This window comes from Bufo gargarizans, chromosome 8, assembly GCF_014858855.1.
Source record: "Bufo gargarizans isolate SCDJY-AF-19 chromosome 8, ASM1485885v1, whole genome shotgun sequence".
NCBI classification, from domain to species: Eukaryota; Metazoa; Chordata; class Amphibia; order Anura; family Bufonidae; genus Bufo; species Bufo gargarizans.
In genome coordinates, this window is record NC_058087.1 from 110,720,115 (window position 1) to 110,742,719 (window position 22,605).

The 22,605-nt window shown below is 43.5% G+C and overlaps 1 protein-coding gene across 2 annotated transcripts in view; it reads right to left on the reverse strand.

Annotated features, from left to right (window-relative positions):
* Positions 1–22,605, reverse strand: part of STAT1 (signal transducer and activator of transcription 1) — a 1,065,817-nt gene that overhangs the window by 531,360 nt on the left and 511,852 nt on the right. For both annotated transcript variants that reach the window (XM_044304320.1, XM_044304319.1), the window contains exon 10: positions 2,552–2,644. In XM_044304320.1, coding sequence (XP_044160255.1) covers positions 2,552–2,644 — 93 coding nt within the window. The remainder of the gene's footprint in view (positions 1–2,551; positions 2,645–22,605) is intronic.

Consider the following 22,605-nt stretch of genomic DNA (forward strand, 5'->3'; position numbering starts at 1 on the left):
CATTCATGGGTAAAAGAGACTTTTGGGCAAAGAGTGACAGTATTTCTGAAACTGCACAGTTTGTGAACTGTTCGCATGCTGCTGTGGTGAAAGTGTATCATGAGTGAACAAATGGCACATTGTGAATAAGTGATGGAAAAACTGGGGAGCACCATGTGCCAATAATGTGAGAGGTGAACGTCGGCTTACAGCTTACAGCCAAAATAAACCAAGGAGCTACCAGACGTGTCTAAAACAACAGTTTAGTGAACCCTACGGTGTATAGGGTTCTGAAGCAGACGAATGGTCACTGTACCTCTGCTAACAAAGTCGCGTCAGCAGAAAGAGCTTCAATTTTAAACCTCCACAGATGAGTCATGTTTTCTGCTAAATCAAAAAGATAGATGTTGGCATGTTAGGTGAGAAATATCAGAGAACAAACACCCTGCAACCATTGCTGGAAGGTCACAAACTGGTGATGGCAGAGTGGGAATGTTTTGTGGCATTCCCTAAGCTCACTGATCCATGTGGAAGGCACTCTCAAGTGATTTGTGTATGAATCCATCCTTGTAGAGCATGTACAGTACACCCATACAGGCTGATTGTTTATTGTTTTCACTAGGGCGGATGGGATCTACCAGCAACACGTCACACGGCTAGAAATGTCCAATACTCACTGGAAGAGCATGACCAAGATTTCCAAGTACTACCCTGGCCCCTAATTCCTTAGACTTGAACCCAAATAAGCATCTGTGTGACCACCCCAATCTTTGTGTTTGTTCTATGAATCCTCCCCCATGCACCCTCCAGCAGCTGTGTGATGCACTTCAGTTAGCATGGCTCCAGATACCCATGACAACCTACCAGGAAGTTACTTAAAGGGAACCTGTCATGTGGATATTTGATTATAATCTAACTAATTATATACAATCATTAACTACTAAAAAGTACCTTAGATGTATTCATTTACTGGTGTGACTGATGGTTACCTCATAATATACACACAAAGATGCCGCATGCTAATGAGCTGATTGGAGTCTGGCGTGATGTCATGGAGTCCAGCGTATATTTAATTCAGAGCTATAGCCACTCCCCTGCCCACCTGCTGCTGATTCCTATGGAAAATAACTGTCATTCAGCAGCAGGTGGGCGGGGAGAGTCAGGAGCTCATGAATATTCATGACTCATCATTGGCAGCTGGAGCTTTTCAATACATGATGTTAGCAGATTGACTGGGTCAATTAAAGGGTTTCTACCACTTAGGTGTCACATATTTAGCTGTCAGACACTAGCGATCCGTTAGTGTCTGCTCTGCCCAACCATCCTAATATAATTGCTTTTGGGGCGGTGGTTTGGCTAAAAAAAACTACTTTTATTAATATGCTAATGAGCCTCTAGGTGCTATGGGGGCGTCATTAGCACCTAGAGGCTCCGTCTACCTTCAGAAACTGCCGCCGCCCAGCGCGTCCCTCCAGCCCGCCCATCTCCTCCTGAATGCGATCCTCCTTGTGAGCGCCTGTATTCGGCGCATGCGCAGTAAATGTCTGACAGCTTCCCTGCTCAGACATCTCCACTGCGCCTGTTCCTCGGAGCACTATGGCGTCATCGCGCAGGCGCAGTGGAGATGTCTGAGCAAGGAAGCGGTCAGATATTCACTGCGCATGCGCAGAATGCATACGCTCACAAGGAGGATCGCATTCAGGAGGAGATGGGCGGGCTGGAGGGACGCGCTCGGCGGCGGCAGTTTCTGAAGGTAGACGGAGCCTCTAGGTGCTAATGACGCCCCCATAGCACCTAGAGGCTCATTAGCATATTAATAAAAGTAGTTTTTTTAGCCAAACCACCGCCCCAAAATCAATTATATTAGGATGGTTGGGCAGAGCAGACACTAGCGGATCGCTAGTGTCTGACAGCTAAATATGTGACACCTAAGTGGTAGAAACCCTTTAAAGAAAGTGACCAAGCATTTTGCTAAAAGAATCAGTCACTTATTTATGTTGCCCTTAGTTAGGACACCATAAAACTGGTGACAGGTTCCCTTTAATCACTCCCAGTCTAGTCCATGCTGCACACAGCGGCTTCTTTAGAATAGAATTTCCAAGGTATTCGATATACCATGGAACACAGTGAAGACAGTAATCATTAAGTTGAGAAAATATGGCACAACAGTGACATTACCAAGAACTGGACGTCCCTCCAAAGACAAGAAGAAAACTGGTCCGGGAGGCTACCAAGACGCCTACAGCAACATTAAAGGAGCTGCAGAAATTAATGGCTAGTACTGGCTGTGTGGTACATGTGACAACACTCCCGTATTCTTCATATGTCTGGGCTATGGGGTAGAGTGGCAAGCCGAAAGCCTTTTCTTACGAAGAAAAACATCCAAGCCAGACTGCATTTTGCAAAAACACATCTGAAGTCTCCTAAAAGCATGTGGGAAAAGGCGTTATGGTCTTATGAAACCAAGGTTGACTTTTTGGGCCATAATTCCAAAAGATATATTTGGCGCAAAAACAACATTGCTTGTGTCAGTGGACATCAAGTTTAGCTTAAAGAAATCAGAACACATTACCTTAATTTCACAGTGAACTGAACACCAGTTTTCAATACCAGGGGCCTCTGTGGATGTGTTGGCATACAGGGCTGCCTTTCAACCACGAATGAGCTGTAGAGAAATAAAATAATATACAGTGTAATGAGCAAATGAAATGTCTACAGACTGCAGTTTAATCTATAAACATGAATTCACGTGTACTTATTACAGTTATGATCAATGGGGTACATGAACAGTTTTTGACATTCTAGAGGTACGTCTACACACATTTTTATCTTAAAATAACTTTGTTCAGGGGCTAGTAAAGCATTTTATTTTTCTTAACTCAGTCACTAACTTACCTGTCCAAGCTCCAGCACTGCTGTCTGGTGCTTGGGCACTGCAGCGGTGTGACATGCTACCAGGCTATGCCCCTCTGGTGATGTACCAACTAAGCCACGCCCCTTGATGAAGTGTCACTTAGGCCACACCCATCACAATAGCCAACTTAATCCACAAACTGGTGATGTGCAACTTAAACCACGCGCCTGGTGATGCTTGACATAAGCCACCCTTGGCTTGGCTATTTGTGACCACTCTCTTCTCTGTGATTTGGTACTGTATTGACCTCCCAGCTTTGACCTATTTCTGTACGACCCTACTCTGTGTGTTTGTCTGTTTCTGGGTTGTAGTTGTGTAAACAGGTCCCTGCAGTTTTTAACACGGGTGGCTGGTTTGACTAACTTTAACCCCATAAGGAACCGCGTCATACATGTACAGCGCTGATGGATGTGACTTAAGGACCTAAGGACCAGCGGCGTACATGTACGGCAGGCTGATCGGGCGGGTGCAGGAGCTGAAAACACAGATGCCAGCGCATTAACCCTTACACTGCCGTGTTCAGCGCTGACCGCGGCAAGTGCAAGATCCTGCCTGGTGCGGGGCGGCCATTGTGTCCCGCACTGCTGTGACAGGGACCCGATGGCAGGGAAGGCAGCCCGATGCCTTCCTTAGGCATTGTGGCTGATTTGTGTTACAGCCTATGAGATCCAGCCCCCTGGGCAAGCAGGAAGCTGTAAGTGCATTACAGTGGGTAATACACTTACAGTCAATGCATTACAATACAAGTATTGTAATGCATTGTAAAGAGGATCAGAGCCCCAAGCACAGTGGGACAAAAAAGTAAAGTAAAAAAAAGTAGTTTAAAAAAAAAAGTTAAGTTTCAAGATAACTTTCCCAAAATAAAGACAAAAAAATTTCAAAATTAGGAAAAGAAGAGTCCGTATAGTTCGGCTCTATAAAAAAATATCGCATGACCTAACCCCTCAGGTGAACACTGTCAAAAATAAATAAAAACTGTGCTACCTTACATAACTAAAAGTGCAACACCAAGCGATCAAAAAGGTAGATGTTATACTAACCCTTTCTACAATGCTGTTGTCTGAGGCAAAGGAATGGTCCTCCAGCTGCTCTTTGTTTAGAAACAGCAGGAGAGCCAAACAATGGCCTCATGCACGCGACCGTTGTTTTATTCCGTGTCCGTTGCGCCATTTTTCGTGATTTTCTGCGAACTCATTCATTTTCAATGGGTCCGTTGAAAACTTGGATAATGCACCGTTTGCCATCCGCATCCGTGGTTCCAGTCCGTCAAAAAAACTATAACCTGTCCTATTATTTTTGCGGAAAACGGACCGCTAAAAAACACGGAGGCACACAAGATTGTCATCCGCGTCCGTTTTTTTCCTATCATTTGCATGGCAAACTTGTCTTAGACTATTTTTTACATTCCTTTATGTTTGGTGGTCCTCTAAAAATAAAGGAAGACACACGGAAACAAAAAACGGAAATGGATCAAGGAACAACAGAACCCCATTTTGCGGACTGCTAAAAAATACTGTCGTGTGCATGAGGCCTAACACTGAGGACAGTGATAGGCTAAAGCATTGACATAGCTTACACCTGCACTTCACTGATACTGTGACACACACATTCACAAAAAAAAAGTCGCCACCAGAAAAAAATAAGATTCTCAATGGGGTTAAGGTCTGGACTGTGGTAGCCAATCCATGTGTGAAAATTATGTTTCATGCTCCCTGAACCACTCTTTCACAATTTGAGCCCAATGAATTCTGGTATTGTAATCTTGGAATATGCCCGTGCCATCAGGGAAGAACAAATCCATTGATGGAATAACCTGGTCATTAAGTATGTTCAGGTAGATAGCTGACCTCATTCTTGGAGCACATACTGCTGCTGAACCTAGCCCTGACCAACTGCAGCAACCCTAGATCATAGCACTGCCCCCACAGGCTTGTACAGTAGGCACTAGGCATGATGGGTGCATCACTTCATCTGCCTCTCTTCTTACCCAGATGCGCCCATCACTCTGGAACAGGGTAAATCTGGATTCATCAGACCACATGACCTTCTTCCATTGCTCCAGAATCCAATCTTTATGCTCCCTAGCAAATGTAAGCCTTTTTTTCTGGTTTGCCTCACTGATTAGTGGTTTTCTTAGGGCTACACAACTGTTGAGTCCCAATCCCTTGAGTTCCCTTCGCATTGTGCGTGTGGAAATGCTCTTACTTTCACTATTAAACATAGCCCTGAGTTCTACTGTTGTTTTTCTTTGATTTGATTTCACCAAACGTTTAAGTGATCTCCAATCACGATCATTCAGGATTTGTTTCCGGCCACATTACTTCCTCGAATATGATGGGTCCACACTATCCTTCCAGTTTTTAATAATGTGTTGGACAGTTCTGAACCCAATTTTAGTAGTTTCTGCAATCTCCTTAGATCAGTGATGGTGAACGTTTTACAGACAGAGTGCCCAAACTGCAACATAAACCCGCTTATTTATTGCAAAGTCCCAACACAGCAATTTAACTTGAATACTACAGTCCAATATAGTATATCTTCCATGTACTTTATCATGTATCTACAATATCCTGCCTACATTCAGTGCGCTGCCTGTGCTGTTCATGGTGCGCCCTGCGCTAATGACTGACAGAAAAAGTCTAAGGCATATCGGTACAACATAGATGTTTTCCAGGGTGTGGGTGCCCACAGAGAGGGCTCTGAGTGCCACCTCTGGCACCCGTGCCATAGGTTCGCCATCGCTGCCTTAGATGTTTTCTCTGCTTGATGCATACCAATGATTTGACCCTTCTCAAACACACTAACATCTTTTCAACGACCACAAGATGTGTCTATCGACATGGTTGTTTAAGTAATGAAAAGCAACTCATTGCACCAGTTGGGGTTAAATAATTTGCTGTCAGCTGAAAGATAATCGCCCATGTAGTAATTATCCAATAGTAGGCTCATACCCATTTGCTTAGTTAAGTCCAAGTAGCAACTTTTTGGGGTACAGGCGGTGTATTGTAGCCCTTCCCTGTTGACTTCAATGAGGAATGAAGCTAATATCTGCTTCAAAGTAACATGCTACTTCTGAAGCAGATTTGTAATCAGGGGCAGACAAAAATGCCATATATGTTGACTTCTCGAAGGCATTTGATACTGTGACAAACTCCCCTCTTTTGAGGTTGCCACGAGTGCTTGGAGAAGACTACTTGCAAGCCTCTTACCATGTGATTAAGGTCCCATGTTGTATGCACCGGTTTTATGCAATAGCGGCATAGTTATATAAGTTCATGTATTTTGCTGTCTTTTGCTACCATGTAGCTAATGCAGTCTGGCCTCAGTCCTTGGGAGATAAGTGGATCACTTCTCAATTGTCTCCAGGACAAAAGACTGTGTAGAACCAGTTTTGGACAAAAAAGTCATGAGTACAGCCAGGCCAAAGAGACTTGTACTAACTTTTGAATTCCTGGTCTAATTCGTGCCATTTTGGGATGTGTTAAATGTCTATGTGTATTGTAAAGGGTGGGACATTGTATATTTGAGTAAGTGATGTCTGTCCTATTGTCTCCCCGTGTGTATTGGCGATTACCCTTTGTCCTGAGAGATAATGGAATTACACCTCGGTTGTCTCCAAGACAGAGGACATTGTGTATTGTCCTGCCTGGGATAATTATGTTAACCATTGTACCATAATTATATCACAGCCAGACGGGAGGATGTTATGTGGGTTGTAACCTTTGTGTTATTGGTTAATGTATGTTTGTTGTGGGTGTCTACCTTGCATGGGTGCAGGGGATAAAAGAAATTGTATTTTTTAATGTAGTTGCCTTCCAGTAAAGTATTTCTAGCATTCAGCTTTGGCTCATGTATAGACTTATTTGGCGATAATAGCGATTTATTGCTCTGTGGATTACTTGCCAGTGCTATTTCAAAGGAAGAAGGGAATACTAGACGGTGACACGGATGATACCGTCACAGATACAATGTCACATAAGGTTAGAACATAACATGAGAATACTTGGACTGGGAGAAAATGTGTGCATGTGGTTAACCACCTCCGGACCGCCTAACGCAGATGTGCGGTCCGGAGGTGGCAGCCCTGCGCACGACGACGCATATACGCGTCATCTCGCGAGGGCCGGGATTTCCTGTGAACGCGCGCACACAGGCGCGCGCGCTCACAGGAACGGAAGGTAAGCGAGTGGATCTCCAGCCTGCCAGCGGCGATCGCTCGCTGGCAGGCTGGAGATCCGAATTTTTTAACCCCTAACAGGTATATTAGACGCTGTTTTCATAACAGCGTCTAATATACCTCCTACCTGGTCCTCTGGTGGTCCCTTTTGTTAGGATCGACCACCAGAGGACTCAGGTAGGTCAGTACAGTCGCACCAAACACCACACTACACTACACTACACCCCCCCACCCCACCCCCGTCACTTATTAACCCCTTATAAACCCCTGATCACCCATGATCACCCCATATAAACTCCCTGATCACCCCCCTGTCATTGATCACCGCCCTGTCATTGATCACCCCCCTGTCATTGATCACCCCCCTGTCAGGCTCCGTTCAGACGTCCGCATGATTTTTACGGATCCGATCCATGTATCCATGGATCCGTAAAAATCATGCGGACGTCTGAATGGAGCCTTACAGGGGGGTGATCAATGACAGGCGGGTGATCACCCATATACACTCCCTGATCACCCCCTGTCATTGATCACCCCCGTCATTGATCACCCCCGTGTAAGGCACCATTCAGACGTCCGCATGATTTTTACGGATCCATGGATACATGGATCGGATCCGCAAAACACATGCGGACGTCTGAATGGAGCCTTACAGGGGGTGATCAATGACAGGCGGGTGATCACCCATATACACTCCCTGATCACCCCCCTGTCATTGATAACCCCCCTGTAAGGCTCCATTCAGACGTCCGCATGCATTTTGTGGATCCGATCCATGTATCCATGGATCCGTAAAAAATCATGCGGATGTCTGAATGGAGCCTTACAGGGGGGGTGATCAGTGACAGGGGGGTGATCACCCTGATTACCCTGATCACCCCCTGTCATTGATAACCCCCCTGTAAGGCTCCATTCAGACGTCCGCATGCGTTCTGTGGATCCGATCCATGTATCCATGGATCCGTAAAAAATCATGCGGATGTCTGAATGGAGCCTTACAGGGGGGGTGATCAGTGACAGGGGGGTGATCACCCTGATTACCCTGATCACCCCCTGTCATTGATAACCCCCCTGTAAGGCTCCATTCAGACGTCCGCATGCATTTTGTGGATCCGATCCATGTATCCATGGATCCGTAAAAAATCATGCGGATGTCTGAATGGAGCCTTACAGGGGGGGTGATCAGTGACAGGGGGGTGATCACCCTGATTACCCTGATCACCCCCTGTCATTGATAACCCCCCTGTAAGGCTCCATTCAGACGTCCGCATGCATTTTGTGGATCCGATCCATGTATCCATGGATCCGTAAAAAATCATGCGGATGTCTGAATGGAGCCTTACAGGGGGGGTGGTCAGTGACAGGGGGGTGATTACCCTGATCACCCCCTGTCATTGATAACCCCCCTGTAAGGCTCCATTCAGACGTCCGCATGCATTTTGTGGATCCGATCCATGTATCCATGGATCCGTAAAAAATAATGCGGATGTCTGAATGGAGCCTTACAGGGGGGGTGATCAGTGACAGGGGGGTGATCACCCTGATTACCCTGATCACCCCCTGTCATTGATAACCCCCCTGTAAGGCTCCATTCAGACGTCCGCATGCATTTTGTGGCTCCGATCCATGTATCCATGGATCCGTAAAAAATCATGCGGATGTCTGAATGGAGCCTTACAGGGGGGGTGATCAGTGACAGGGGGGTGATCACCCTGATTACCCTGATCACCCCCTGTCATTGATAACCCCCCTGTAAGGCTCCATTCAGACGTCCGCATGCATTTTGTGGATCCGATCCATGTATCCATGGATCCGTAAAAAATCATGCGGATGTCTGAATGGAGCCTTACAGGGGGGGTGATCAGTGACAGGGGGGTGATCACCCTGATCACCCCCTGTCATTGATAACCCCCCTGTAAGGCTCCATTCAGACGTCTGCATGCGTTTTGTGGATCCGATCCATGTATCCATGGATCCGTAAAAAATCATGCGGATGTCTGAATGGAGCCTTACAGGGGGGTGATCAGTGACAGGGGGGTGATCACCCTGATTACCCTGATCACCCCCTGTCATTGATAACCCCCCTGTAAGGCTCCATTCAGACGTCCGCATGCGTTCTGTGGATCCGATCCATGTATCCATGGATCCGTAAAAAATCATGCGGATGTCTGAATGGAGCCTTACAGGGGGGGTGATCAGTGACAGGGGGGTGATCACCCTGATTACCCTGATCACCCCCTGTCTTTGATAACCCCCCTGTAAGGCTCCATTCAGACGTCCGCATGCATTTTGTGGATCCGATCCATGTATCCATGGATCCGTAAAAAATCATGCGGATGTCTGAATGGAGCCTTACAGGGGGGGTGGTCAGTGACAGGGGGGTGATCACCCTGATCACCCCCTGTCATTGATCACCCCCCTGTAAGGCTCCATTCAGACGTCCGCATGCGTTCTGTGGATCCGATCCATGTATCCATGGATCCGTAAAAAATCATGCGGATGTCTGAATGGAGCCTTACAGGGGGGGTGATCAATGACAGGGGGGTGATCAGGGAGTCTATATGGGTGATCACCCCCCTGTCATTGATCACCCCCCTGTCATTGATCACTCCCCCCCCCTGGTAAGGCTCCAATTCAGCCATTTTTTTTGGCCCAAGTTAGCGGAAATTTTTTGTTTGTTTTTGTTTTTGTTTTTTCTTACAAAGTCTCATATTCCACTAACTTGTGTCAAAAAATAAAATCTCACATGGACGCACCATACCCCTCACGGAATCCAAATGCGTAAACATTTTTAGACATTTATATTCCAGACTTCTTCTCACGCTTTAGGGCCCCTAAAAAGCCAGGGCAGTATAAATACCCCACATGTGACCCCATTTCGGAAAGAAGACACCCCAAGATATTCCGTGAGGGGCATATTGAGTCCATGAAAGATTGAAATTTTTGTCCTAAGTTAGCGGAAAGTGAGACTTTGTGAGAAATAAACAAAAAAAATCAATATCCGCTAACTTATGCAAAAAAAATAAAAAATCTAGGAACTCGCCAGGCCCCTCATTGAATACCTTGGGGTGTCTTCTTTCCAAAGTGGGGTCACATGTGGGGTATTTATACTGCCCTGGCTTTTTAGGGGCCCTAAAGCATGAGAAGAAGTCTGGGATCCAAATGTCTAAAAATGCCCTCCTAAAAGGAATTTGGGCCCCTTTGCGCATCTAGGCTGCAAAAAGGTGTCACACATCTGGTATCGCCGTACTCAGGAGAAGTTGGGGAATGTGTTTTGGGGTGTCATTTTACATATACCCATGCTGGGTGAGAAAAATATCTTGGTCAAATGCCAACTTTGTATAAAAAAATGGGAAAAGTTGTCTTTTGCCAAGATATTTCTCTCACCCAGCATGGGTATATGTAAAATGACCCCCCAAAACACATTGCCCAACTTCTCCTGAGTACGGCGATACCACATGTGTGACACTTTTTTGCAGCCAAGGTGGGCAAAGGGGCACCTTTCGGATTTCGCAGGCCATTTTTTACACATTTTGATTGCAAGGTACTTCTTACACATTTGGGCCCCTAAATTGCCAGGGCAGTATAACTACGCCACAAGTGACCCCATTTTGGAAAGAAGACACCCCAAGGTATTCCGTGGGGGGCACGGCGAGTTCCTAGAATTTTTTATTTTTTGTCACAATTTAGCGGAAAATGATGATTTTTCATTTTTTTTCTTTTTTCCTTACGAAGTCTCATATTCCACTAACTTGCGACAAAAAATTAAAAATTCTAGGAACTCACCATGCCCCTCACGGAATACCTTGGGGTGTCTTCTTTCCAAAATGGGGTCACTTGTGGGGTAGTTATACTGCCCTGGCAATTTAGGGGCCCAAATGTGTGAGAAGAACTTTGCAATCAAAATGTGTAAAAAATGCCCTGCAAAATCCGAAAGGTGCACTTTGGAATATGTGCCCCTTTGCCCACCTTGGCAGCAAAAAAGTGTGACACATCTGGTATCGCCGTACTCAGGAGAAGTTGGGCAATGTGTTTTGGGGTGTCATTTTACATATACCCATGCTGGGTGAGAAAAATATCTTGGTCAAATGCCAACTTTGTATAAAAAAATGGGAAAAGTTGTCCTTTGCCAAGATATTTCTCTCACCCAGCATGGGTATATGTAAAATGACACCCCAAAACACATTCCCCAACTTCTCCTGAGTACGGCGATACCAGATGTGTGACACTTTTTTGATGCCAAGGTGGGCAAAGGGGCACATATTCCAAAGTGCACCTTTCGGATTTCACCGGTCATTTTTTACAGATTTTGATTGCAAAGTACTTCTCACACATATGGGCCCCTAAATTGCCAGGGCAGTATAACTACGCCACAAGTGACCCCATTTTGGAAAGAAGACACCCCAAGGTATTCCGTGAGGGGCATGGCGAGTTCCTAGAATTTTTTATTTTTTGTCGCAAGTTAGTGAAATATGAGACTTTGTAAGGAAAAAAGAGAAAAAAAAAAAAATCATCATTTTCCGCTAACTTGTGACAAAAAATAAAAAATTCTAGGAACTCGCCATGCCCCTCACGGAATACCTTGGGGTGTCTTCTTTCCAAAATGGGGTCACTTGTGGCGTAGTTATACTGCCCTGGCAATTTAGGGGCCCAAATGTGTGAGAAGAACTTTGCAATCAAAATGTGTAAAAAATGGCCTGCAAAATCTGAAAGGTGCACTTTGGAATATGCGCCCCTTTGCCCACCTTGGCTGCAAAAAAGTGTGACACATCTGGTATCCCCGTACTCAGGAGAAGTTGGGGAATGTGTTTTGGGGTGTCATTTTACATATACCCATGCTGGGTGAGAGAAATATCTTGGCAAAAGACAACTTTTCCCATTTTTTTATACAAAGTTGGCATTTGACCAAGATATTTTTCTCACCCAGCATGGGTATATGTAAAATGACACCCCAAAACACATTCCCCAACTTCTCCTGAGTACGGCGATACCAGATGTGTCACACTTTTTTGCTGCCAAGGTGGGCAAAGGGGCGCATATTCCAAAGTGCACCTTTTGGATTTCACCGGTCATTTTTTACACATTTTGATTGCAAGGTACTTCTCACACATTTGGGCCCCTAAATTGCCAGGGCAGTATAACTACCCCACAAGTGACCCCATTTTGGAAAGAAGACACCCCAAGGTATTCTGTGAGGGGCATGGTGAGTTCCTAGAATTTTTTATTTTTTGTCGCAAGTTAGTGGAATATGAGACTTTGTAAGAAAAAAATAAAAAATAAAAATCATCATCATTTTCCACTAACTTGTGACAAAAAATAAAAAGTTCTATGAACTCACTATGCCCATCAGCGAATACCTTAGGGTGTCTACTTTCCGAAATGGGGTCATTTGTGGGGTAGTTATACTGTTTGGGCATTGTAGAACCTCAGGAAACATGACAGGTGCTCAGAAAGTCAGAGCCGTTTCAAAAAGCGGAAATTCACATTTTTGTACCATAGTTTGTAAATGCTATAACTTTTACCCAAACCATTTTTTTTTTGCCCAAACATTTTTTTTTATCAAAGACATGTAGAACTATAAATTTAGCGAAAAATTTATATATGGATGTCGTTTTTTTTGCAAAATTTCACAGCTGAAAGTGAAAAATGTCATTTTTTTGCAAAAAAATCGTTACATTTTGATTAATAACAAAAAAAGTAAAAATGTCAGCAGCAATAAAATACCACCAAATGAAAGCTCCATTAGTGAGAAGAAAAGGAGGTAAAATTCATTTGGGTGGTAAGTTGCATGACCGAGCGATAAACGGTGAAAGGAGTGTAGTGCCGAAGTGTAAAAAGTGGCCTGGTCATGAAGGGGGTTTCACCTAGCGGGGCTGAAGTGGTTAAGTAACTGTCTCAGTGATCTAAACAGAGGGTGGTTATTAACAGTACATTCTTAAAATGGGTCACTGTCACTAGTTGGGTACCACAGGAATTAGTATTGGGCCCTATTTTCTTTAATATAATTATTAATGTTCTTGAAGAAGGCTTGCACAGTAAAATATAAAAATTTGCAGACAAAACTAAACTGTGTAAAGTAATTAACAAGGAAGAGGACAGTACACTGCTACAGATGGATCTGGATAGATTGGAGGATTGGGCAGAGAAGTGGCAGATGAGGTTTAACCCCTTCCCGACACATGACATACTATTACATCATGGAAGTCACTGCGTTCCCGCAATTTCACGTAATAGTACGTCATGGTGATCGGTGCCTGCCCGATCACTGCAGAGGCACGGCAGTCCCTGGTAGCCGGGCCTCTGCTGTATAAGCCGGCATCGCTGTAAAAGCCAATGCCGGCGGATTAACCCATTCTATGCTGCGGTCCGAGCTGACTGCAAGATAGAAGAGGTTTGTGTCGGGTGAGGGAGCGCATCGAGTCCCCGCACTGCTGTGGCGGGGACTAGATGATTCAGAAGGAGTCTGATGTCAAGCAGAGGCTGCCCAATGCCTTGCACGGCATTGGGACCTGCCGCCTACAGGGGGCCGAGGAGATCCAGCTTCATGCTGGGTCTCCTAGGGAACCTGTTAGTGTACTACTCACTGTAGTACAAGAACAGGCAATGTATTACAATACAGAAGTATTGTAATGCATTGCAGAAGCGATCAGACCCCCAAAAGTGAACTTCATCAAAAAAGTTAAGAAAAAAAGTTAAAAAAAATGTGTTTTTAAAAAAATTAATAAAATTTTTAAGTAAAAAAGAAAAGAACCCCACTTTCCCCTTATTTTATAATTGTAAAAAAAAAAAACACACATATTAGATATCGCCACATCCGTAATGACCGGCTATATAAATATATCACATGATCCACCCTAAAAAAAAACGGTGTAAAAAAGTTGTTTGTTTTGTCACCTTACATCACAAAAAGTGCAACACCAAGGGATCAAAAAGGCATATGTCCCACAAAATGTTATCAATAAAACAGTCACTTCGTTCCACAAAAAATTAGCACCTATCTAAGACAATCAACCCAAAAAATAAAAATAAACTATAGCTCTCAGGACATGGAGACACTAAAACATTTTTTTTTGTTTCAAAACTGCTATTATTGTGCTAAAGTGAAATACACAAAATAAAATATATACATATTAGGTATCGCCATGGCCATAACAACCAGCTCTATAAAAATATCACATCACCTAACCCCTCAAATGAACACCGTAAATATATAAAAATCAAACCATCACCTCATCCCTCAAAAAATGATACCTTACCTAAGACAATCGGGTCAAAAAATAAAAAAGCTATGGCTCTCAGACTATGGATGCATTAAAACATAATTATTTTGGTTTCAAAAATGCTATTATTGTGTAAAACTTAAATAAATAAGAAAAAGTACACATATTAGGTATTTGCCAGATCCGTGTAATGCTGTAAAAATAAATAAATAAATAAATAAATAAATAAAAACTGTGCCAAAACAACCAATTTTTGGGTCACCTTGCCACATAAAGTAATAATGAATGACCAAAAAATCATATGTACCCAAAAATAGCACCAATAAAAACCTCAACACTTTCTGCAAAAAACGAGCCCCTGCACGTTTTGAATGCCCTATTTGCTTTATTTTTCTGCCGATCGTCTTGATCGGCAGAATAAAATAAAAAATACGGCGTTTAGAAAATGGAGATACAAAAACGTAATTTGTTTTCCAAAATGCTTTATTAAGTAAAACTGAAACAAACAAACATAGAAAGTAGACATATTTGATATCATTGTGTCCGTAACAACCCGCTCCATAAAAATAGTGCATGATCTAACCTGTCAGATAAATGTTGTTTAAAAAAATAAAATAAAATGGTGCCAAAACATAAATTTTTTGGATACCTTGCCTCACAAAAATTTTAATATAGAGCAACTAAAAATCATATGTACAATAAAATAGTAACAATAAAACTGGTACCTTATCCCGTAGTTTCCAAAACGTGGTAACTTTTTTGAGTTTCTACTGTAGGGGTGCATCAGGGGGGGCATCAAATGGGACATGGCATCTAAAAACCAGTTCATCTAAATCTGCCGTCCAAAAACCATATGGCGTTCCTTTCCTTTTGTGACCTGCTGTGTGGCAATACCTGCAATGGTCCTTAAAAAGTGGGTTTAGGAAATTTTCTGAAAAATTTCAAGATTTACTTCAAAGCCTTCTAACGTCCCCCAAAAATAAAATGTAATTTTCAAAATGATCCAAACATGAAGTAGACATATGGGAAATGTAAAGTATTAACTATTATTTGAGGTATCACTATCTATTATAAAAGTAGAGAAATTGAAAATGTAGGAATTTTTTTCAAAATTTTTGGTAAATTTGGGATAAATTTATGACTATCATGAAGTACAATGTGTCACGAGAAAACAATCTCAGAATGGCTTGGATAAGTACAAGTGTTTCAAAGCTATTACCACATAAGGTGACATGTCAGATTTGCAGAAAATGGCCTGTGCAGAAGAGCGAAGACTGGCCAGGGGTAGAAGGGGTCAATACTGACACATGCGAGGTTATGCACATGGGAAAAAATAATGCAACTTCCTCGTACACACTTAATGGTAAAACAATGGGTAACACTGACATGGAAAAGTACTTAGGAATTTTAGTTGACAGCAAACTTAACTGTAGAAACCAGAGTCAGGCAGCTGCTGTCAAGGCCAATAAGATTATGGCGTGCATCAAAAGCAGCATAGATGCTCATGATGAGAACATACTCCTGCCACTTTATAAATCACTAGTCAGATCGCACATGGAGAATTGCATACAGTCCTCGGCTCCTGTCAACAAGACAGACATAACCGAGCTGGAGAGGATTCAGAGGAGTAACAACTGGAATAGGTGGACTACAGTACCCAGAAAGATTATCAAAAGTAAGCTTATTTAGTTTAAAAAAACAAATGACTGAGGGAAGATCTAATACTTATATATAAATATATCAGAGGTCAGTACAGAGATCTCTTCCATTATCTATTTATACCCATGACTGTGTCTGTGATGAGGGGACAGTCTCTACATCTAGAGGAAAAAAGGTTTCCATACAAACATAGAAGAGGATTCTTTACGGTAAGAGCAGTGAGACTATGAAACTCTCTGCCAGAGGAGGTGATCTAACTAAACAAGTTCAAGAGGGGCCTGGAGGCATTTCTGGAGTTTAACAATTAGAGATGAGCAAACTTTTTAAAAATTGGATTTGGACGGTTCGCCGAATTTTCCAAAAAGATTTGATTCGATCTTAATTTATTTGTGACGAATCACCTTAAAAGACAGCTATTTCCCGGCTGCAGAGAGCCTGTATATTGGTGTAGAACACTGTGCATAGCAGAAACATGCATAGGTAATAAAATATTTACTTTTCGTCGGTATGACCGGCATCACTCTAAGAATCACTTAATATTTCACTTATTTAGTCAGTAACAGGGCAAAAGCAGACCAAATAAAACAAGTATGAACTCAGCTTTACAAGTCAATGTTAGCATCAGGTATAAAGAACCGTGCAGTGGCCCAAGATTGTACTGTAGATTGAAAGAGTGCACTCCTTTTACACCGTTGTCAGCTGATTCTACATAGATTTCTGCAGAACCTGTTCTGTTACACGCTGAAACAAGTAGTGCCCTAGAGTAGACAGAGTAGAGAGGGTGTCAGAAGTTTGTGTAGATGTCACTGTTTATTTTGCCCTTCTTTTTCGTTATAAGAACAATCCCAAAAAACTGTCAGTCATTTGCTCAGTAATTCATCAGTATTGCTAGGCCCAAAAAAAAAAAAAACTCAAGTGGATCCAAAACAGAGATGACATGTGATTGGAAAGTTTGTATGTCTTTTGTGTACCCACTCCTGTTTTTGGCTTCCAAATCATGAGCATATCCTGATGCAAATGGATTCTCAGAAGATAGGATGCGTTGTGTTTCTCATTTTTCCATCATTCTGACAAAAAGAAGGGCAAAATAAATAGTGATGTCAACAGTGCCAAACAGGGGCAATAGTGGCCCCGTCAAAGTGGGGAGGGTGGCAACCACATGAGGAGTCAACACAGTGGACCAGTTACCATATGGTGAGGGTGGCAACCGCATGAGGAGTCAACACAATGGCACTGTCACAGAGTGGTGAGGTGAAAACCGCACGAGGAGTCAACACAGTGGCCCAGTCACAGAGTGGTGAGGGTGGCAAACGCATGAGTCACTGTGGTCAGTAACAGGGTGCAGGGCAACAGCAGTTACAGTAAAAGCACAAGATGGTGGATGGCAGTAGGAGAACATGGCAACAGGTGTGTGGCATCAGGCAGGTGCAGCATTAGAATAATGGCTGAAGCAGGTGGCCTGAAGAAACGGGTCTCTTTTCACTAAGTTTGGGTGTGGCACTCAGGCACTGGTGTGTGAAAATCATGAATGATCCACGCCTGATTCAGCTTCACAAAGGTTAGTATCTGCATATTTTGGGTGGAATGACAAGTTCTCCTTGTGGTAACTATGACCCCAGTCGCACTAAACACCTGCTCTGATGCAACACTACTGCACGGGCAGGGAAGCTTGTCCAGGGCAAACTCGACCCGTTGGCTGCCCAGTAGTCCAGAGAATCTTGGATGTCGGGTAGAAGTGTGAAGTCTAAATAGGTCACCTGCTGGTTCAGGTTCTGCTCCATGTCTTGCTTCTACTGCTGCTGGTGGGTGGTTTCTTCAGTAGGCAGGTGAAGAAAACTGCTCATTACTACTCCAGGCTTAAGTTGCTGCTGATGAAGCTGGTGCTGCTCCTGCCCCCCCACCACCCTCCAGCAGCAATGGCAGTAGAACGTGAGTGCAGAGGGCACGCCCGCTCAGACCTTCATGAGGATAGGCTATGGCACACATAATCGGCGACCAAAAGATGTTGGTGTGGCTGGGCATGAATCACATTTACCCAGTGGGCCAAAAAGGACATATATTGTCCTTGACCGTAGTTAAAGCTCCACACGTTGGCACTGCCATGAACTTAAGCAGACACCGACAGGCTCAAGGACTGGCCCACCTTCTGTTCAACATACATGTACAGGACTGGTAGAGCCTTTTTGGATAAGTAATGATAGCTGGGACTCTCCTCCTTGGCTCAGCGCCATCACTTCTCTGAAAGGTGCAGAGTCCATCACATGGAAAGGGCGGGACTTTAGTACCAGCAACTTGGCCAGAAGCACGTTCAGCTTCTGCGCCATTGGATGAGTGCACCCATACTGTTGTCTTTTTGCAATCGGCTCAGTGATCGATTACTGATGAAACGAGGAAAAGGTAGGCTCCTGCATAGCAAATGCTCAACCCCGGAAGCGTTTAGCTCCAGACCTCACACTGCGGCCACCCTGCTGACTCACAGCCACAATACCACCCTGCTAGCTCAACCGCTGCCTCACACGCAAGCTGCCACCCTCTTCTCCTAATGATGATGAAGCCCCCCTCTTCACCCGGCTCCCACATGTCATCGGCCACAGTCTGCATGTCACTTATGTCACCCTCACCAGTCTCAGGGCCATGTGCCTGACCACTCACAACACCAGCTCCCACGCGACTCTCATTATCACTACTTGCCTGCCTACTGGAGGAAGCAGCAGATCTCTCCTCCACATCGTGGCTAGGCAGTAGCTGCTGACTGTCCTCTAGAAGCTCGTTCCTCACTGAAAAGTGGAGCCAAACCGACGGCATACATACTTCTCGAGCAGAAGGAATCGAAAATGAAAGAGGCAGGTTCAGGACAGGTGGGGGTACAGAGAGCTTGTTCCCGGGACATGCCAACGAAGCGTGGTATCAGAGGAACCCACTGACTCCTGGCTGGGGTTGTCTGATGTCACTTAAGATGAGGTAGAAGACCGAGCCAACCATTAGAGAACAGCTGGGTTGCTGGTCAAAACACGGCCGCTGGATGACAATGGCAGCTCTGGCCTGTCACTGAGACTGCTGCTACCCCCCCCCCCCCCCACCCCTTCTTTTGCTGCTATTGTGCTAGCTCCAGAAACATTTTGGCCACTGCTCGTTTCCTTAGAAGGGCCTGTCACCTGTCTGTCGGACATACTTTACTGTAACTATATAAAAAAAAGGGAGAAAAGAAAAGAAATGTATCGCACATCTAGCTGCTATGCTTAGATTTTTCATATATAAATAGAGATTCTGTCCCTGGAGTGCTTCCTTCCATTCAGCCAAGTGATTTTAATTAGCAAGGTATTTTGCAGGAGGGGTTAAATTAACCTACCATGCTCTCAGTGGGAGTTCCTGAGAACTTGAGGTCAGGTGAGCTTTGACAACTGTTCACATGGTGCAGTACTGCACGGAGGCCACTGTGCTGTTTTTCTGGTGGGTTGGTGGGGCCCAGTGCTAGGTATAGCATAGTCAGGCAGCAGGGGTGCTGTTTGGCTGCTGGGTCCCCACGCCTGTTGGATTGGCGCCACAGCATTGGTGGCCGCTGTGCAGCGCCGCGCCAATTTTAAAGTAGGACCCACTCAGAGGCAACCTTGGCATGGTGAGTCGGCTTATGCCTTTTAATCAAAATGTACACTAATGCCTCATTTAGCATGTAGCATAAGAGGTGGTACACATGAGCTATTTAGTGCTGTCTTCTGCAAAAGTAGCAGGGATGAGATCAAAGCATAGCAGCTGGATGTGCGATTCATTTATTTTATTTTTCACTGAAACGGTAAGGGTTAAAGATAAAGAGCAGAAAGCAAGACCACCACTAATGGATTGCAGGGTGGTCTGTAACCATGGAAACGAGAAGTGTATAATGTGATAGAAAAATTAATCCGGCCAGCAAAGGAATCAATATGGATAATAACAGTATATTAGTACGTGGCTTGTATTAACTTTCTCTACATGATAAATGCCACTTACTGTAGTGAGTCAACCCGATTAACGGATATATTTACATGTGATATAATTTGAGTACCCTAAAATCAGTAAAATCAGGCTGCAATTTCTCCCCAGAATCAAGGATGAACGAATGTACTTACAGTGGATATAAAAAGTCTACACACCCCTGTTAAAATGTCAGGTTTCTGGGAAGTGAAAAAAATGAGACAAAGATAAATCATTTCAGAAATTTTTCCACCTTATGTGACCTATAAACTGTACAACTCAATTGAAAAACAAACTGAAATCTTTTAGGTAGAGGGTAGAAAAAATATAAAAATAAAATAATATGGTTGCATAAGTGTGCACACCCTTAAACTAATAATTTGTTGAAGCAACTTTTTATTTTATTACAGCATTCAGTCATTTTGGATATGGATCTATCAGCATGGCACATTTTGACTTGGCAAGATGTGCCCACTCTTTGCAAAAACACTCCAAATCTGTCAGATTGCAAGGGCATTTCCTGTGCACAGCCCTCTTCAGATCACCCCACAGATTATCAATCAGATTCAGGTCTGGGTTCTGGCTGGGCCATCCCAAAACTTTAATCTTCTTCTGGTGAAGCCGTTCCTTTGTTGGTTTGGATGTATGCTTTGGGTCATTGTCATGCTGAAAGATAAAGTTCCTCTTCAGAAGCCTGAAGGTTTTGTGCCAATATTGACTGGTATTTGGAACTGTTCATAATTCAGTTCCAGCTAAAGAAAAACAGCCCCAAAGCATGATGCTAACACCACCATGCTTCACTGTGGGTATGGTGTTCTTTTGGTGATGTGAAGTGTTGTTTTTGTGGCATACATATCTTTTGGAATTATGACCAAAAAGGTCAACCTTGGTTTCATCAGACCATAACGCCTTTTCCCACATGCTTTTTGGAGACTTCAGATGTTTTTGCAAAATGTAGCCGGGCTTGGATGTTTTTCTTCGTGAGAAAAGGCTTTCGTCTTGCCACTCGGGGTAGACTAGCCCAGACACATGAAGAATACGGGGGAGTGTTGTCACATGTACCACACAGCCAGTACTTGCCAGATATTCCTGCAGCTCCAGTAATGTTGCTGTAGGCCCCTTGGTAGCCACCCAGACCAGTTTTCTTCTCGTCTTTTCATCAATTTTGGAGGGACGTCCAGTTCTTGGTAATGTCACTGTTGAGGCATATTTTCTACACCTGATGACTGTCTTCACTGTGTTCCATGGTATAGCTAATGCTTTGCAAATTATTTTGTACCCTTCTCCTGACTGATACCTTCTAACAGTGAGATCCCTCTGATGCTTTCGAAGCTCTCTGTGGACCATGTCTTTGCTGTGGGGTGCGACTAAGAAAATTTCAGGAAAGACCAACTAGAGAAGCTGAACTTTATTTCGGGTTAATCAGAGGCCCTTTAAATGATGGCAGGTGTATGCTGACTCCAAATTAACATGATTTTTAATGTGATTGCTTAATTCTGAACACAGCTACATCCCCAGTTATACGAGGGTGTGCACACTTATGCAACCACATTATTTTAGGTTTTTTTGTTTTATTCCCTCCACCTAAAAGATTTCAGTTTGTATTTCAATTGAGTGGTACAGTTTACAGGTCACATTAAAAGGTGGAAAAAGTTCTGAAATGATTTATTTTTGTCTAATTTTTTTTCCATCACAGAAACCTGACATTTTAACAGGGGTGTATAGACATTTTATATCCACTGTATATATAACAAAAAGACACCCCAAAACTTGTTGTATCAAACTGCAATTTCACCCTAGAATCAAAGATCAATTGATGTACTTATATAAAAGAAAAAAACACCCCAAAACTTGTATCAGACCGCAATTTCACCCCAGAATCAATAATGAATGGATGTACTTCTAGATAAAAACAATTTAAAAAAAAAACAACTAAAACTTGCAGTACCTTTTGTAACCCCAATTAGTGCAGCAAGGTGTAATAGAATATCTAGTATTGTCCCTGGCTTTACACTGTGAAATGCAATTTTCACTTTGCAGTATCTGCTGTGAATTGATTTTTGAAAAACACCTATGGGGTCAAAATACTCACTACATCCCTTCTTTGAGGTATGTGTTTTCTAAAATGGGGTCACTTATTGAGGGTATCTTTTTCATATTTCACCTCAGAGCCTCTGGAGTTGTCAGCCAGTGCTGTATAAATCGCCCATTTAGGCCTCAAGTCCACATGGTACTCTTTCTATTCTAAGCCCTGCAGTTTTCATATACAGCATTTTGCAACCACATATGAGGTGTTGTGGTATTCAGAAGAAAATGGACAACAAATTGTGGAGTGCATTTGCAGTGTCCCACTATGTGCTACATGTAGGCACTTTAAACTTTTGAGATGCCATATTAATGTATTGCTGTGTAACCTGCAAAGGCTGTTTTAGTTAAGAGTTTGATTACATCTATTCGCACACAGGTGGTGCTGGCACCACAAAACCACAAATATATATAGTTGAGGGTGTGTCTAGGCCAGGCATGTCCAAGGCAAATATTGGCATACTGCTCATAAAATATAATTGTATAATTGTGATCGGTTAAGTAAGCAGAGTTTGTTGAGGTCTCTTACCTCCACGGATCACATTACGCCCAGAGGACATTTATACAGTGTAAAATATAATTGTATAATTGTGATAGGTTAAGTAGCAGAGTTTGTTGAGGTC